This window comes from Rhinolophus sinicus, chromosome 1 (assembly GCF_057876585.1).
Source record: "Rhinolophus sinicus isolate RSI-liver-muscle chromosome 1, RSI-T2T, whole genome shotgun sequence".
Classification (NCBI taxonomy): Eukaryota; Metazoa; Chordata; class Mammalia; order Chiroptera; family Rhinolophidae; genus Rhinolophus; species Rhinolophus sinicus.
The window spans coordinates 24,068,609-24,088,247 of NC_142501.1; the positions used below are offsets into that span (position 1 = coordinate 24,068,609).

At 35.7% G+C, this 19,639-nt stretch overlaps 2 protein-coding genes across 12 annotated transcripts in view; one reads left to right on the forward strand and one right to left on the reverse strand.

The window, feature by feature from the left end:
* Positions 1 to 11,989, forward strand: part of LOC148759021 (uncharacterized protein C3orf20-like) — an 82,080-nt gene extending 70,091 nt beyond the window's left edge. The window contains 2 exon segments of the mRNA XM_088789700.1: positions 7,542 to 7,684; positions 11,944 to 11,989. Of these exon segments, the coding sequence (XP_088645826.1) occupies positions 7,542 to 7,684; positions 11,944 to 11,989 (189 nt within the window).
* Positions 8,324 to 19,639, reverse strand: part of VEZT (vezatin, adherens junctions transmembrane protein) — a 66,618-nt gene continuing 55,302 nt past the window's right edge. For all 11 annotated transcript variants that reach the window (XM_074326166.2, XM_019732160.3, XM_074326165.2 and 8 more), the window contains one exon: positions 8,324 to 17,904. In XM_074326166.2, coding sequence (XP_074182267.2) covers positions 17,390 to 17,904 — 515 coding nt within the window. In that variant the 3' untranslated portion in view covers positions 8,324 to 17,389. The remainder of the gene's footprint in view (positions 17,905 to 19,639) is intronic.

Sequence of the window (19,639 nt, forward strand, 5' to 3'; positions counted from 1 at the left end):
GATTTTAGGGGGAAAGAGACCTTTAGATCAAAGTCTTTGTTGGATATTAGATTTCTTTAATGAGCCCTTTCCCTCCATGGTTTTCTGCTTTGGCATTGGATTTGACTCAAATTTAGTACAAATGACCAATAATAACTTCGATTAAGCAGCTTATTTTCATTTATAAAGCATTCAGTAGATCTCATTTTGTTGAATTCTTATAACAGTTTTGTGAGGCTCTCAAATCAAAGGGTATTTATCTCTTTCTGCTTGAGGAAGCTGAGTTTGAGTGGTGAAGTGGTTTACAAAGGTTACACAGCTAACCAGTCCTGCGGCTGTGTCGGCAACTTCCAATCGACCACTCTTTCTACTGCACATCAGAAATAAGAAGAGGGAATGTAAAGTGATGCCAACATTGTGGGAAACAGTATGTGGTTTCTCAGAATATTAAAAACAGAGTTATATGATCCAGCAATTTTACTTCTGGGTATATACTCAAAAGAACTGAAAGTGGGGACTTGAACATATGTTTGTTTCATAGCAGCATTATTCACAATGACCAAAAGGTGGAAACAACCTAAATATCCATCTATGGATGAATGGATAAACCAAATGTGGAATTTACATATAGTGAAATATTATTCAGCTTTAAAAAGGAATGAAATTCTGATACGTGCTATAACATGGATGAACCTCGAAGACATTATGCTATTTGAAAGAAGTGAGACACAAAAGGACAAATACTCTATGCACTCATGTGAGGTACCTAGAATAGTCAAACACATGGAGACAGAAAATAGAAGCATGGTTACCTGGGGCTAGCTGATGGGAGAATGTAGAGTTCTTGCTTAGAGGGTACAGAGCGTTGGTTTGTGACGATGAAAAAGTTCTGGAGACAGATGATGGTGAGGGTGGCACAACAATGTGAATGTAGTTAATTCCACTGAACTGTACACTTAAAAATGGCTAAAATGGTCAATATTGTTATGTATATTCTACCACATAACAAAAAAAAGCGGGGGGGCTGGGGAGGCAGTGTAGAAAAAGCAGCAAACCTTGATTCTAGTCCTGTTTCTACCTCTGACTTTTGGGGTGACCATAGATAATCAACCTTTCTAGTCTTCAATTTCTTTATCTGTAAATCAAGGGGGATTGGATAGGTAATCTTTAGGTACCCTTCCAACTCTAACAGCCATCAGAAAACTGTGTGTCCTGAGGACAGAGCCGTATTGGGGTTCCACCTGAGTGGCGAACTCTGGTGGAAAAGCGATCTCTCAAACAAGATAGAGAAAAACTGCACATGCTTTTCAGAAATGAATGCTAGATTCGCCAAGCTTATTAAAATACAGGCCTGTAGGAAGTCTAGACAAAAGGTCTGGGTGCTTTCTGACTGACATACATACTTACATACATATATACATAAATTCAGGCACCAGGTAGAGTCTAGAGAAGCTATGAAGTTGGTGAAGCTAATTATCTCAAGTTTGGTGGGTAAAAATCAATCTCTTATACAAATATAATTTATAACTTTAAGTAAACAAAGATCGTTTTAGCAAATGTAATTTCCGATTACAAATATTTATCATCTCAAGAATACAAGTCAGTAAGTAGTCTTTCTTTGGAACCTTCACCGCAAACCTCTGTATGTCACCAGAAACCTCTTTGCCCGTTGTATCCTGAGAAACTCAACTTCACAATAACAAGTTACACAATAAGTATAAACTTTGTGGTAGCTTATATATAAATATTCATAATATCCTTCCATCTTTTTATTTATTTATTTTTCCATCTTTAAGAGACCTGTTTAACTTTGTTCAAATGAATTTTGTTCATATTCTCTATTGTTTAGCTGCAGAACCCTTTTTAGTATACATCTTAACATTCCACAGATGTAGTGTTCGAAATAATATCATCTAGGATTCTGCTTGGTAGGAGAGTGCTGCAAGCACGGAGTGGAGGCGGTTTTCATGCCCGTGACCCCAGTCCCAATCCCCGCTTGCCTTTCCAGTCCTTGCACAGCCCTGGGCCATCTTACGTGCAACACGAGAGCACCCCAGGCAGTGAGGAACCTACCAGGGCCATCCAGGTGGGCTATGTCCATGTCAGGGGAGGTTTAGGCTAGTGACATAGACGGGGTTCACGTGGGGATCTGTGCTGCTGCCTGGGCAGAGTGACGCGGGTGTGGGGAATCCTTTTTCTGAACTCTCTCTGTGATGTCCTGGCTTGCTAAGTATTTGCCTTGTCACATACTTTGCTTTGTGGTTTGCTTCCATAATAATTTGTAGCCAGTGTTGAATTAAGGAACAGAGAGCTTAGAATTTTGTCTCCTCACTGAAAACCAGAAAGGGGAAGGATGAACTGCGAATAGGAAAATTAATTCTTTGATCTGGATTACGAAGGGTTCAAGATATTTCAGAGAACATGTCTGGCCGAGGCCCCTTCCTGGAATGTTGGCAATTCTTCAGTGTGCTGCCTCGAGTCCTCTGTTAGCTCTCTAAACATTCACTCTTTCTCACAGATCTCCGCAACTATCCCTGTATGCTAGTGACACCTAAATCTCCATCACCCGTTCAGACTTCTCACCTGAGGCCATGGATCCATAGAACCCAAGTGCTTACTGGACCTCTCCACTTAGAGGTAGGGGCAACCAGTCAGCCTATTGTCACATGTCCAGGTTCTGATCTTAGAGGCATATTTGAACAGTAGCGTACATAGCTTCTGCCTGCATCCCTCACAAAACACTTTTCTTGTAAAAGACTCTGGGAGCAAAACCAGTATCTACCAAGGAAGTATGAACATCTGATTGAGATTGATATTTCTTATCCGTTCTGGAAAATGGTAATGGTTTTGTGTTTTAAAAGCTAACCTACTTTACTAATCATTTTAAAAAAATGAAGCAGCACAGTGATGAACTTTTTTATATTTGATGAAATGAGAGCATAGGCTTTGAGGTCGGAAACTTGAGTTTGAATCTCAGGTCTGCCAGTTATTTTTGTGGCTTGCCTCAGTGTTGTCATCTGTAAATTGGGGAGAAAATCATCACCTCTACTGTTGGGATGTTGTGAGGATTTAATGAGTTAGCACATCAATAGGACCTGAATTGAATGGCTGGATTTAATTTCAGTAAAGGCAGTCTTGACCTGTTGCTCACAGAGATGACCTGAGAGTGTGTGTTCAAATGAAAATGGGTGTTCTGATGAGAATGTATGTTCAAATAAGAAAATGTATACAAATACTATTGGTAAACCAAAAACTACTGTGTAAGTTATTATTTTTTTGAGGAATGGGAGTCACACTGTCACATGGGTTTGGAGCTCAGTCTTTAAGACTGTGACCATGATGGTGGTGGTAGAGTAGTGGTGGCGGGGATGGCGTGTGTGTGTGTGTGTGTGTGTGTGTGTGTGTAGAAATGAAGGCTTCAAAGCACTCTTTATGGAGCCCCTGGCCAATTTTTTTAGTACTATCTGAGCCACAGCCTTTCCCTCCATTGTGACCTTACTTTTTCCTAGGGCAGTAGTTCTCAAAGCTGACTGTCCACCTGTAGAGCTCTTTAAGAAATACCCCCTAGAGGTTCTCATTCAGCAGATCTGGATGGACCCTAAGTATCTATATTTTAGTAGACCCTGGAGTGATTTTTTTATATGCAACCAGAGTTAAGAGTGGGTCATGGCACTTGGCCTCTAGGAAGAGATAAGAGCAGCTTATCTCAGGTCTGTTTTCTTTTTCCTCCACACTTGCTCTAGATACTCTCCCCCAATCCTGGGGCCATAAAAACCCATGGTATGCTGATGACTCCCACAGCAGTACCCGTATGTGCGATGTTTTCCCTGAACTCCAGGTTCCTCTTACCTCCAACTCTCTATTCAATATTTCCCTCAGACATTTAATAAATAGGCATCTTGACTTTCCCACATAGAACTCTTTATTTTCCCCTACCACCTGCTCCTCTCCATGCCTTCCTCATTTCAGGAAATGGTTCTCACCCAGTTTACTCAGACCAAAAATACTGAAATCAATCTTGACTTTTCTTTTTTCATACCCTCTTTGCAATCTATCTGCCAGTCCTGAAACCTCTGCCATCCTAACATATCCAGAATCTGACTATTGGCATTATCTTACTACCACCGGGCATCATCTTATTTATTGCCCTGTTTCTGCCCTTGTCCCCTCTACTGTTTGTCGTCTACGTAGCGACCAGTCAGCTTTATAAAACCTGAATCAGATTATGGCTCTGCCTGCTCGGAACCCTCTGATGAGTCCTCATCACACTTGAAATAAAGTCCCAGATCCTTTCTAGGGACGATGTAATCTGGACCCTGGCTATTTCTCTCTGCCCACCCATCGGCCCCAGCGTCTCTGGCCTCCTCGTTGCCCCCTCAAGGCCTTTATACGCAGTGCTCGCTTTGCTGGCTATTCTGCAGATAGTCGCATGGTTTATTCTCACGTAATCAGGTCTCTAACAGAGGTCACCCCCTTTGTGGTCTCCCCTTTCTGTTCTGTCTAACAGTGTCCTGGTCCTTTTCACTCTCCATTCCTAACCCTGCTCTATTTGATTCATGGCGCTCATCCCTATTTGACATTTTATCCATATCTACTGGTTTATTATCTGAACCCGCCCACCGAGGGCAGGGACTTTTTCCATTTTGTTCATTTCTGCATCCCAGTGCTTAGAAAAGGGCCTGGAAAAATAGTAGACTTTCAATAAACATTTCTTTGACTGAGTGAATAAACACTCACCATTCGTCCCAACCGGAATGCCAAACCCATTTTTACTTTGCTTTGTCCCTTTCAGTCATCACCCAAGTCTTTGTCCCTGCCTTTGACAAGACCCCAAGCTTTTCTACAAGGCAGGGATTTCCCAACAAAAAGATAAATATTGGAGACCCCAAAGGAAAAGGCTATCTGCTGAGAATCATACCTTTTCACTGAACTAATGCCCTGAATCCTGGCAACAATCCTCTGAGGTGATGTTGTGTTTTCATTTTACATACAAGGAAACCCAGGCTTCAAGATCACACCGTTATAGCGAAATTTGAACCCAGGTATCCTGACTCATAGTCCCAAACGGGGAAAATGAATTCTCTGTTGGCAACACTGGGGTGTAGTTCATGGGTATGTAGGATAGGAAATTGTCTCCTCTTTGTTTTTCTATAAAGGAGACTTTTCAGGATTCCTGGGAGAGTGTGGGAGATCTCTACTTGGTCTACTAACACGTATCCCTTTTCTAGTTTCTACTTAACTGAAAGAGTTGCTGCCTGGAAGTGTCTGGGGAGCTTTCATTAGGTTAAGTGGTAAGTGCTTTAGAGGGTAGTCAGGATTGCTTTGCTTTCATTTTAGTCATTGGGTCAATATTAGGCCACACGAGGCTAATATATTTTGTTTGAGAGAGCAAATCAGGGACTGTTTGCTTGATTTGAGTTGTTTGGAAAAGTCTTTCAATTACACTCAATTCAGTTCCTAGAACAATGGTATATAACTGGTGTTATTTTTAATATTTAACCTCTCACCATAGTCGACCAGATGAAGTTGGACAGACGATCCCACAACTAGAAAAACAAGAATATCTTTTCAGTGTACAACGTGCTTTTGCAAAAATATTCTCGCACCAACTTCCTGAATCGTAAGGAATTTAAACACCGAGGACAGTGGTGTGTGTGAGGGAAGTGTCTAAAAAATGAGATTATAGAAGTTTTAATATTTGAGTGAACAGTGCACAGAAGAATTAATTGCCCATTTAATTGACTTTTATAGGAATCCTGTGATAAAACTAAATGCAGACTGGGGGGATTGTACTTCTTAAAGTGCTAATTAGGATTCTTCTGTGTGTGTGTGTGTGTGTGTGTGAATGTGGTGACTTATGCAGGAAAATAAGAGAAAACTGACAAATACATAGAACACCTAATTTGAAGTCAAATAGACTTTTTGGAGAAACTAATAATTTTTTCATGCTAAGAGACTTGGGCTCTTGGGCTAAATATTTAATTTATTTAAGAGCTAGTTTTTCTCATCTATAAAATGGGATTACTTACTGTACAGGGTGATTGTCATGTCTAATACAAAGAAGATATTCTTTATAAAATGTATTCTTATATTTTCAAAATATATTCATTTCTAAGGTATCTTGGGATACCTTATTTTGGTCTCTGTATTTTGACCAACTTATTTCTGCAAGAACAGAACACTGCAGCCTTGCCTCCTTTTCTCTAAACCCTAGGTTTAGCCTAAGGGTTGATGGCTAGCATATACGCAGAATGAAAAGCTTCTTTAGTATCTGAATATAAACCCAAAATAACAATGAAACCCTGCAACTTCTCAACTTCTTAAATTACACTTTTTCCCCTATTATACAAGTATTTCATGTTTATTGTGAAGAAAAAAATGGCTACATCACCCATATGACGTAGAGATTATCACTATAAATTCTTCAGATCTTATAAAATATTCACATCATAGACTGTGTAATCTTGTCATTGGCTATTATTACCCATGTATCATAGCTTAATCTTGCAAGTTCAGGCAAGATAAGTGGCCTCATGGCTGACAGCCAGGCATGGATGCTAAATAAAGCCAAAAAATAGTGTTTAAGAGCAAAGAAACACACAGAATTGCATTTCAGCCAGCGTTGGCTATGGATTGCCCTAGATAGGAAACAAGAGATAGGTTCTTTTGTTACTGAAATGAAGCCAGAAAATTCTATTCACACAGAGAACGTTGTAATAGGACATCTCTTCATGATGAGATTATTGCTATCTAAGGGGAAAGGAGTAACATATAATCATAGGCAACTGTTCCTTTTGAATTCTTGTACTCCTCTTAAGTACTTTTATTGGATTGCTTTAAGATAGAAGGTATTCTTAGTTCTTAGGTCAAGTTCTGTGCTGGAACCAGATACACTGCCCTCCCACCCCCCACGCCTGCCACCTTTTCTTATCCTTTCTAATCTCTAAAAGTTGAATTATTTCTCAAACTCCATCTGCTTCTATATATAAGGTCTCCTGCATTCTGGAACAGAATGACAAACTTGGCTTTACCTACTCGTGTTGTATTTCTTTATTAAAAATATAGAGAATTTGAAAATGTTAGTGGTGGAAGATTTTAGAGATCTAGTCCAATTCATAAATCATAATTAATGTTAGTTTTTCTTATAAACTGTGGCTTAATATACTTAAATGATTTGCCTGAGTTTTAGAGTAGTTTTGTCCATAAACCAAGTCTACTGATTTCGAAATTCAAGAGCGCTCTACTCTCTTCTAGAGGTTAGCTGCAAAATGAAATATATCCACAAGCAGCTTATCATAATGACGAAGAACAGATGTTGGTATCTTTTAGAAGTGGTGGGATAGTGCTTCTGCCATTTCTTGTAGGACTGAGTGAGAAATCTACTGAGCCTGTTTCTTTATCTTCAAACAAAATATTCAGGTTCTAGGAACATGTTTGATGCCTAATATTATTTTGCATATACAAATAAACATTTTCTCATAGGGATACAAGATCACCCTTCAAATAAATAGGACCAATTTTCACGTGATCGGACACTAAAAATGTTCTAGTAATTTTTACAGATGTACATTCGGGGAAAATTACTATTTGCCAACTTTATTTTCAATGGTTATAGCACATCTGCTGAAGACCTTCAAAAGCAAATTGTGAAGACAAGGAGTGATTATCATATGGGCTATTTCCTACGCAGTGACTTCAGAATCTGGTAGAGTACCCACATTCTACCTTATCTCACATGTTTAATTAATAAATCCCAGACAAGGGCCAAATTTCAAGAATTGCCTTTATGAGTATTTATTCCTCAAACTTTTCTGGAGTTAGTTTATTTATTTAAAAGTTCAGTTCAAAAAATAAATAAATAAATAAAAATTCAGTTCAAGGAATGCCACTTTCTCTTTCACCAGCAAATATTCCCAAGACTGTAAACTAAGGTTACAAAGATTCATACCAATAATTCAATTAATTACACAGGACAAAGTATTATACAATTAATGTTAACATCTTTCTTAGTTCAGTATGTCTTGTGTCATGAAAGTCATATTAAGTCAACAAATATGATTAGAATATATCCAATGGCTGACAGTCACTTTGAATGGTGAAAATGGAGCTTTTAAACTTAAGCTGCTGTTTTCATTCTGATAAATTATGTGAGGCACTTGAATGATTAAACAAACAAAACTTAGACTAATGAATCCAAAGCTTTCTTAGAAAACCGCTGTCTTCTGTGGGTACATTATTAACAGATTCTGAAGAAAAATAGCGCCAGAAGAGAAAAAGAGTATTTACCTTTGGCAAGTTGATGCATGTTGCAAACACCAGAATAAAAAGGGTACACACAAAAAGATACAAAGTACAGATTTTATTAGACTTCCTAAGCTTAGAGGAACAACAACATAGATATACACAAACCTGCTATTGGGTTCTTATAAAACCTTTAAAAGTTGACAAAAATTCAATATAATAAGGTATGTAAAGCTATAAAAGAAAGTACTGTGTTAGAAAAGGTCATAACCTCAAGTATTCAAGAAGGGTAAGAAATGTGCAGTTCTACTATATAAGACATAAGTAGTCAAAAAGTAAGAATTAAAATATCTCTGAAAGAATATTCTCAAATGATATTTAAAAACATACAGCTTAATACTCCAAAAGTATCTGAAGTGAAGGCAGACTTTAGAAACTATGTAAACAAGCCTGAAGTCCGGAAGACAGTTCATAAATTCCTATCTTCAGTGTTCATATTTAACAATGTTAAGAGTGTGCAAAGGCCCTCCAAATACTGAGAATACTTATTGTACATAAACATAACATGGGTTCACGCATTTCAGGCTATGTCAAGAAATACAGTTTACTATGGTCACCGATTAGTTCACTGATACAAGATTATGATGTTAGAATATCTTCAGATTTGGGTGAATACAAAATTCCATAAATTTTGGAAGAAACAGAATACAAGCCTCACTTATTTAATTCTATATAGTTCATTAAAGGAAAATGAATGAGAAGAATTGAAGCATAAATTAACACTGAATTTCCAAAACAAAAATTGCACTTAATCATTTGGCTTTAAAAGGAATCAAAATCCAAAGGTCATTAGATCCAGTCTACTGTTTTATTGAAAGAAATATTATATACACATAGTAACATGTATAGTGTTTTGATTTATACAAACAGAAAACATTGTGCCAAAAGGAAAACAATGAGAGAGAAAACATAAGATTTAAAAGGCAAAAATAATAGAACCCGTGGGATGAACCACCTCTGTAATGTAGTACAGAACTAATCCCCGGACTGATTTCTGCAGAATGAGCTCATAGTCCTATTTTAAAGGCTAACCCACCGACCCATTTTTTCTGGTGTAACAAGGCTTGGAGGAATGTGTTTTGGGCTCCTTTCACATGTAGAGTCCCTGATTAGTCTGCAGTTATTTCAAACAGGGCCTAAACCTATTGAAATGCCAGTATTACCAAAAGTATACATTCTTCATTGTATATCATAACCTTTGGATTTGGGGTCTTTTCATGCCTTTTCACAAATCCTTTCCTCAAAATGAAACAAAAACATGTACGTGGCCATAGCAGTGTTAATAGCTTTGGTGTTAGGTCATGTGATGAATCAACTGGAAAGAATATTTAAAAAATCAAGAGCAGCAGGGAATGCAAAGAAACTTACTGAAAACTTAATTTTGCAAAATATTTGTAAAGATGTGAGCAGTCGTGGCCTATTTCCACTCTATCATCCTAGCTTGTTTTCATCAGCCATAGCAGATTCTAAAATGTCGCCTACAATGAGTCTAACAAGGGATGGTATGTCTACAAATGATGCTAAGGTTCTTTACAGATCTGAACCTCGAAAAGCAAGCTCAAAGCAATGTGATGGCTTCAGTAACAGATTAAAAGAAAAAGGCAGTCTCCAGAAACAAGAATTTAAAATCACGTAGCAATGGAGCCCTGCAAGGAGCAAACACCAATATCTTTCAGAAACTATGAACGATTGGTTAAATGAGATGGACACAACACTGTTGAGTAGAAAGTCTTTGAGAAAAACAAAAACAGAAATCATTAATTTGGGGAGAATGTTTTTTGGTGGCTAAATTGTTTAACCTAAAAATAGAGATCAGATAATAAAAGTTACAAGTACTGTTCTCCTCACTGGCAGTTAATAATAACCATATTATATATCACATTTCTGTTGTAATAAATTACTATAATGTCAACGTCTAGTAAGACTTTATCTTGTTATCTAGAGTCATCCCTCTAATTTTAGAAGCATTAACTAACCAATTCTTGTTAAAAATGTAGACACACATACAAAAAAAGTGAGTCTTCGTGAACATATGATGTCTAATAAGCCTCAGGTTATCTTCAGTCTTCACACTCTTGACGTTCCAGGAATGATGCGCGAGTTTAGGTTGGTTCTAGGATAGGCCCAGGGGCCTGGTTTGATCTGGGATCCCTGGGACCATACCTAGAACAAACCCAAACAAAACCAAACTCCTTGGGAGTGCTTTCAGTTCAGGTAGACTTCTGGACTTTTCACTCATATGGACCTCCACGGCTGTACCAGGACCATACGCCAGTCTTTAAAGAATGGGAGTAACATTTCTGGAGCTCTCTGTACATTGCCAGATACTAGTCCTGTGCCTGAGTAAACATTATTTAAGTCATAGTATGAACAGAAGGTACTACATGTTGGTGTGATAAGTACAGAAAATACTTTGATTTAAAAATGGAGTTAATTTAAGAATTTACTTGGGAGACAAAAAAAGAATATGTAATTTATTAGAATATTATAACAATAAACTTATAAAAGACATGTTTTAGTTTTAGGAAAAAAACTGTTCAATGATAAACTCATTTATAGGTACCCAACCTTTAGGAAATTAAATACTACAAAAGTGAAAAATCTCAAGTAAAAAATACTAAAATTATCCCTTATTTTGAAAAACTCTTAAGATATAACTATGAGCGGAAATACATATTTCTACAATAGTGCATGGAATATACCCACTTTTAAAGTGTATTCAGAAGTATACACAACTTAAATACTGTTCTATTGCAATAACATGTTTGATATGTGCCAAGTGAAATTCAGTAAACAGGTATGAAACAAAGTAATTTAATTGCTGACAGTTAAAATACAGATAAAAATACCATACGCGTTTTAATTTACCACACATTTTAGGAGAGCCATAAAATCAACTCCTTATTCATGTCCTGCTTTTGTAGAAGTGAATCCTGGAATCAGTTGGTCCTCTTTTGGGTTTGTAGCAATTACAATGAGTAGAATCACTTTCCTCCTACAACTACACTTAAAGAGAAGTTTTCTCCTTGTATCACCAGCCCAAGTTTGGCATCATGACTATCTTTTCTGTAATGGCAGTCTCGACTCAAGAAACTTGTTTTGATTATCTATTTTTTAATGAATATTGTATCATAATGCCCTTCCAGTAGCACGAATGACCAAAAGCTGGTTATGATGCACGGTCATAAAAGAAGTAGACTGATTTTCCAATTACCCTGTTTATGACGGAGGGATGAATCAACATATGGTGACTAAAACACAGTCAGCTTGTTGGGAAAACTAAGTTGTTAAATGCTAGGATATCCCCTTGTAGACAGATTTGGATTTTACTTACAAACATTATAACATGCAAATTTCATATTTATTTTTCATTCAAGAGAGAAAAATCATCATGCTTGATTACTTAACACATAATCTAAACATGCAAAATATAGAATGACAGCAGGAATTTAGTCCTTCAAATATCTGTCAGTATCATTAGATCTAACACTGATAACGTCTGGCAAGCTTTTAACATACAATTAATTAAATAAAAATAAAGATATTGTTTTAAAAACTTTCAGAGTAAATTATTTGTGGTTAAATTAATTGCCTAGAGTCTAAAACCTTATTACTTTCCAGTTCTCTTGTGATATCAATAATAAAAATTTTCTTATTTTCCAGGTCTCAACCTACTTCATGCTTTAAAACTGAAGATACATTTCTCTAAAAACAAAACCAGAACAACAAAAAACCAGCTCACCTAAGAAATTCTTAGCAGCATGTGGTATCCAATTCAAATAGTAAGTACTATAGAAAATGCTCATTGAGTGGACTGGTTTTAATTGGAGCCAAAAAATTAGAGGATAGAAATATAGAGAAGGTTAAGTATGAAAAAATGGTTCCTTTTGTACAATAACTGCTCTTCTATTTTGAGAACAGGTATCTATTCTAGTAATTTCACTTTCAAGATAGCAATGAAACAGGTACTGAAGTAATGTCACAAAATCCATGCACTTAAGTATAATCCAATTTTGGGGTGTTCACTAAGTCAATTTTACTCTTACTTTATACATTAGTCTAGCTGTGTTAGTCACCTTGTCTCTAAAAACCAAAACAGACTAAGGAGCATTATGAAGACAGAGAAAGGCTATTGCTACAGGCACACTTAGGCAAGCAATAATATAAATCAAAGGAATTGGAACTATTAGAAAACAAAAACAAAAAATGCATTGCAGAATGGAGCCATTTAGTAACGGGGCATATAGCTCTCAATGCCTAATTATTCTATCATAGTATAACGATTGTAAATAACCATTTTGACATCAAAAGTTTAAAATGTATTTCGTATTTTGTTTAAAACAGCAATGCACATTAAGTTTTTAAAATATCTGCTTCAGAAATTATTCCAAAAAATTTTAATGCTGAAAGAGACTTAAGCTCTATAGAAAAATGGGATATTTAGAATGACTCATTCCCCAAATATTCAGTCTACCAATTCTTACTAAATTAACCATGCATGTTTAGTCTCAAACCAATAGTTCTAGAATATAAATCTTGGTGAACAGAGTTGATGTCACATTTATAGTGCTCTAACTTCTTAAGTCTGTATACTCTACTAGGAAAAATTAAGAAGTAAAAATTAGTTTTCCTAAACTATACACAATGATTAAACAAAGATGATAATCAAATTTTCTTTTATAGCTGAATTCATTAAAGGAGAATCCTAGAAACATCAATATATAAAAACTGAATTAATACTTCAAATATATGACAATCACCTATTCCACCAAGTGTTTTCTTTGGCAATTTCTTAGCAAAGAGGCAAAGCAAAAGTATTCTAAGTAACCAAACAGATACCACAACGTCCATGCACTTCACTGACGGAAAACCCCCTTGGCCTTCTTTTCAGTCTACTTACTCTTATTTTAGACACAATTCTAGCAAGCTTGGCAATCTGGTTTCTCAGTCCACAGCAGATTAGAAGCAGCAAATTAGGGGCCTAGTGCAGGAGGCAGGCATACAAGACAGCAACAAAAAGTGACAGCTGATTACAAGGGAAGACAGAGAAACTGTGAAGAACCGACATAACTCAAAAAGCATAGCAATGCAGTATCACATAGTAAAGGGGCATTATTACATATCTCAGTAGCCCCTGAGGGTGAATTTCTGATTATCACCCTATGATAGAAACTGATGTTCTTCAAGATAACAAAGAAAAAGTTAAAATTATATTCTAAACACTCTAGAAAAAGTGGAGAAGTAGAAAGTACATTTTAGAAAATTTCCTGTTATACTGTTAAAAAATTTAATGCTTAAATGGATTTGTCTCAGTTACCTGAAAAATTAACTTATGCAAGTTAGTCACTCATCAAGTACAGATAAATGAATTGCTACTTAGGGCATTTTTCCATATGTTCTCTTCTAAAATGTCTGTAGTTTCATTTTCTAATATAAGGGTGACTTGCAGAGATATATTCTTATAAATATAATTGAAAGAATAAACCAATCTTCATGCTTTGTCTGGTTGTCATTCATGGCATGATACCTACTTTAGTTCAAATAAAAGTTTACTTAGCTGAGTCATACCACAGTCTTATGGTATTTAGTTGTCTCCTTTTGTTTAAGTATAGAAATAATATACTATGATTAAACCAAATCAACTGAATGTTTCTTCCCACATGATTTCTAATAATTTTTTCAAAGTATTTCATATTTTACATTACTGATGGTGTGTAAGTAAAAGTCTGTTACCAGAGTGAAATGACCTCCAGGGTCCCTACTGTTTAACACTCCATTGATTTATAATTTTGTGAAATGTGTCAGAACTTGATTCTTTTTATGCTTTAACATTAAAAGCTTTACGCCTTTTATTATGTGAATCAGACTATTACTTTTTTTTAAGAAATTGAGTTTTTAATATTTGACCTATTTTACGAACATATTTATAACCAGATCTTGTTTTTCAGCTTCAAATGTTTTATTTTAAAGTACTTCTAAGAAGTCAGAAATCTCAAATATCATTTAGTAATCTGGAGAATTTGGATTTGCTGGAAAAATTCCCCGTGAAGTTATTACGTCAGCTGCACCCATAGTTTTCAAAGGATGGAACTGGGATTTAAACTAGTGCCTATCCTTCTGTATTAGACCATTCAGCCCATATTCTTAAATTTCCTGTGGTGGCCTGTTAGCTCAGTTGCTTAGAGCGTGGTGCTGATAGCACCAAGGTTGCTGGTTTATTCCCCACATGGGCCAGTGAGCTGTGCTCTCCTTTAAAAGAAAAAAAGCAAAGCCATATTCTTAAATTTCCTTAGTAATTTGCCTTAAATGTTTCTCCTGACTTGCTTGTCTCCAATAACTTCAGAAATCAAACGAATCAATGCCTCAGTTCCTAATAAAATATCTTTAGATGCTGTTAAGTACAATTAGATTTAATAAGGACTTAACGTATGAAGTCAGATAATAGAGACACTTGTGAAAACAAGCAGAGGACTGCAAATCAAAGACCAGCAAGAGTCTGGCACTAGATAGGCCAGATGGTATGTAGAGTTTTTAATGAAAGCTGAAAAAAAAAATGGATTTAAGATATGATAACTGTCACCAGATCATTTATTGCTATGACTTTCTTAACTGTAGGCAAAGGGTAAAAACCCTGTCTTCAAGACTAACCTAAATAAATAGCCTCTTCCATGCATTCTTACATTAAGTACTAGGTTTAAAACAACTATGGAAATGTTCATATTAAAAACCTGTCAGGATATTACTCCTAACAGTAATTATCCTGTCAAAATACCATTGTAAAATTTGGAAAGCAGTTACAAGATTTCCCCACAAAATATTTTTCCCAGAGAGCTTCTTTTGGATGTGGGATGGCAGATATTAAAACTAGTCAAAAGCCTGATAAGGCAAAGAGAAATATTCTTAGAAAAGTAACAAACAAGAATACCTACTTATGTTACATTGGCCTATATGTTTTATTTTCTAAGGTATTCATGGCAAGAAGCATAAAGTCCTAGACAGACGTCCTTAGATTTTACTGGGTATAAACATCACCAAGGTCTCAATCCAAAATGACCAATTAAGAATGATTGGGAGATGGCTCTAAATATGCATTTAAAAAACATAACACCTCCATTTTATTTTAAAATAAGTGCCCTATGAAAAAAACAGAGAAACACTGACTTTCAGACTATTATGAGAGAAAATTAGGAATTTTCACAGAGAAGATACTATTTTATCTTGGAAATATTTTAAAAGATGGAAGAAATTTTGAAAACCACACACACCAAAAAAACAATTAAAGTCCAAGATCCTTGTATCATGATTGCACCAAGTAGAATTTTTACTGAACTAAGTGACAACTAGTGAATAAAACAGGTCAGACTGAAAGATTAGAAATTCACCTTAGAGAGCATTGAATAAAACTGATACAATATTATGAAGATATTTTCCCCAAACTGGTGTGACAAAAATAAAATATAATACAAAAAATTAAAAATTATTAAACTAATTCTTCCTGTGTAATGTTATAGATGAAGAGAAAGATTACCAAGTTTTTCCATAATTACTTCTTTTAAGTCCAAGGAAAAAAGGAGTTGACAAACTAATTTAAAAAGAAAGTAAACTCAGAAAATCATTTAAGAACATAGTAGTCAGTTACAACACAAGATTTTTTTCCTTGAAATTTAGCTAACTATTTTAAGTGGTAAATTAGGCCCACTCTTAGGTATTGCTACTAAAAGCTTAATTACAGATAAGTTTCAGAATTTTTGGTAACTGGCGGAATCACTTATAGTGCGTACAAAGGATCACTATTTATATAAAGCAGAAACAAGTTTTTCCTCGGAATAATAAATAAACTTCTTTTGATTACTGAAAAAAAACCACCCCTTTGGTATACAAAAATTTACTCACTTGAAGTACTAAGTTATAGGAATTCCAATGTTGTTGTTAACTCTCAAGATGATCTAGATTTATCACGTCATTTTCTTTCTAGGGCACCAGCATAAATTGAGTTATTTATTCCTACATTTTCCCCAAATAACATCTATAAACTATGTCAGTGCATTGGAGGTATAGGTTTCAGAAAACAACATACTCCTAAAAATATCACTCCTTGAAAATGTAATCACAACATAAAACGAAACAGATAAAACTGGACAATTTGGAAAGCAACCTCTTTCAAGAGGTAGTTTGTAAATGAAATATTAAGGAGACAAGGATGCTTTCCAGGAAGCTGACAGGATGTTTCCAGAGTCTTATTCAGGTGGAGACGGGATAGCCTCAGGCTAGAAATCAGCAGGTGGTGACCTGTTTGTGTTAATGGCACCCATTATCTCTTAGGCAAACTGATAAAAAGAACTTTCTGCAAAGTTGGAGATGAGGCATTGGACCACAGGGATCCCACTTCATCTCTTTTAGTTGCAACAAGAACAGAAAAAGATAAACACAAAAAATTAAAAGGGTAATTCTTAAAATGGTATAATGTTCTTTAAAAGATTAGGAAATCTTAAAATTAACTACTAAATAAACATATGAACAAGGAAACATAAGAAACGTGTCATAACCCAAGTACTTTTGAAACTACTTTTTAGTACCAAACCCCAGTACACGTTAATTGCACAAACTCATTTTTTTATTCAGAACCTGTGTCTTTGTTTTAAGACTTGATATAAACAAAAATAAAATACAAACAACTTGTTATTAACATAATAGTTGCAGTTATTAACTGCGAGAATACAGTAGAAAGGAGTCATATTAAATGTTAATGTTCTTGCAACAGAATTATCCCAGTCATTTTATGGCAGCAAATTCTGGCAAGAAATGATTAATTCATTTGTTATTAAAAGTACTTAAAGAATTTCCAAGATCGATCAATTGTGCTGCAAATAAAACAGCAATTTATTCAAGAGCCCTTACCTTTCACTTATTTTCCTAAAAGATCTGCCATACAGGTTAACTACTATTTCAGATCAGTTGTTCAAACCAGGGTTCTTCCTGTAAATTCACATCTTAACTTTATATAGAGTAAACTCACACTCATTTTCCCTTTCCAGTGGAATATCTAGTCTTGAAGCTAAAACACTGTCATAAAAGAACAATTTAAAATCCTTCATGTAAATCTTGGTTCTTACTTTTCTTCTAGCTCATCTTTATTTTCTTGTATGAGGTGTTCATCCTCCTCATCACCGAAAGTCTGTTCCTGCATAGTGGTAAAGGAGAGAGATCTAGCAGCCACTTCAGCAGCGAGGCCAGCAGTGAAGGTAAAATCTGGTGACAGCTGCAGCCGCGCCAGCCTCTGCCTAATGAAGGGCTGCGGTGTGTCCCTGGGAGCTGGATGGGCAGCAGCCAGGCCACCAACACCTGCCTGCTGAGAGTCATCCTCACTGTCACATGGGTGACACACGCTTTCTTCAGCTCCTTGCAGGTAGACTTCATTTGCAGAATTGTCGTTCTTTTTACCATCTAGAGGGTTTTCACATAAATACTCAGTCCTACTACTTATTTCATTGTCAGCTGTGGAGAGTTTACTATTTTCTTCTTCAGTATCATTTTTACCAACTTGCCCCGTATCTGAATCCATTGATGGTTCTGAATTACTTATGGGTTCCACTGGGTCTACAGGAGACAAGGATTTCAACACAGCTTCAAAGGAAAAAAAAAGAAAGAAAAATAATAACTAAGGACGATGATTTAAACTTTAAACTCCCAGTTTTTTTTCTTATAAAGAATAAATAAAGGCTAAATAAAACTTTCTAGCAAAATCAATGTAAATCCAGAGAACTTTGTAAGAGATAAAATGCCTAAGAAATGAAATGAGATGGGGTTTTAATGAAGATTTAAAAACACCTCACATATTCTGTCCTTCAAAATATTATAGCAGTGGTTCTCCAAGTGTGACCCCTAGCATCACCTAGGAATTTGGCAGAAATGAACATTCTCAGGGCCCAACCCCAGACCTACTGAGTCAGAAACTGGGAGTGGGGACCAGTTATGTTTTACAAGCCTTCCACTTTGTTCTGATGTATACTAAGTTTTGAGGACCACTGCATTAAAGAATAAGCAGCATGGTTTTCACGGATAATGTGTCAGATAAAAGGCCTAAAAGTAATTCAGATAATCCTATTTTCGACACATATATTTGTAAGTAAAACAGCATAGAAAACAAAGGCAACATACAATTCAACCTACTTGCCAAACACCTAACAAGACCCCGATGAAAGTAAAGCCATTAACTTCTACACATTTTGTAATGTCACAGGAAAACATAAAATGAAACAAAATCTGCATTCAAGATCAACTACTGTACAAAGCATAATACATAAATATAACACATATCCATACGGCAGAAGTTGTCCTCTCAAGGAAAATGAAGTTTTATTTAGCCCCTCTTGATGTTAGTAGGCAGTGGGTTGCTTGCTAGGCAGTCTCTCCTCCCAGTATGAGGGGTTAGTACAATACAATACATTATGAAGCATGGCGGAAGAAAAAAAAGTGCGTCTTGAAGATCTGGCGTTTATTAAAAAATAATTTTGTAAAACATGTCCATTTTCAAGAAACAGATCCCTATGCTGCAGTATCTCCACTAGAGAAGCAGCAACAACAGAAAAAAAAATGGCCACAGCAGGTTCCAGTGTAGAATTTCCCTCTCTAATTCCATTCGGACTTTACCCCTGTAGGCAGAGATGAAAACAACTCTGGAAGATGTACTGAACATTTTCATGGGAAAAGCATTTCACGGTATCAGCAGCTCTTTACTTATTTTCACAAACTAAATCAGCATTACTGCTCTTTCAAATGCAAACTATCAAAAGCACATACCTGAAAAAGAGACACATTTCTCTCTTCGTTCTATCTTTGCCCATACTGTCAATAGGGTAATTTTAAAACTACATGAAGAAATACTAAATAATAAAGGATACAAGTTTATATACAATGCTATTTTCAGTCTTCATGTGCAGTTTTAATCTATAAATCAGCTAGTTCGTAAAGAACGTAACATATTAGAAGTTGACTGATATTCATGATTATTGCTAATGAAATGGGAGATCCAGTCTGTGTAATGTGACACACAATCTGACAAGTTTGTTAACACTGTACTTAGAATATAAGGAATGTAGGGATTATTGTTTCTTGATCTACATGCTAGGGATACAGCAGTAAACTTGTTGAATGAATAATTTGCTGAATGAATATTGTGGAGGATAATAAAGCCCTTATTTAAGGAGACTAATTTAATTACAGAGATTAAAAAGTCAAATGCATAGAAAAATAATAGTGCCTAAAACATAGCACTCTTAATCTCTGATTTATGTAGGCCTAATAGATAAACAAGCAAGTCACAGGAACTCTGTTTTTACTACTGTTTCTAGGAAGTTCC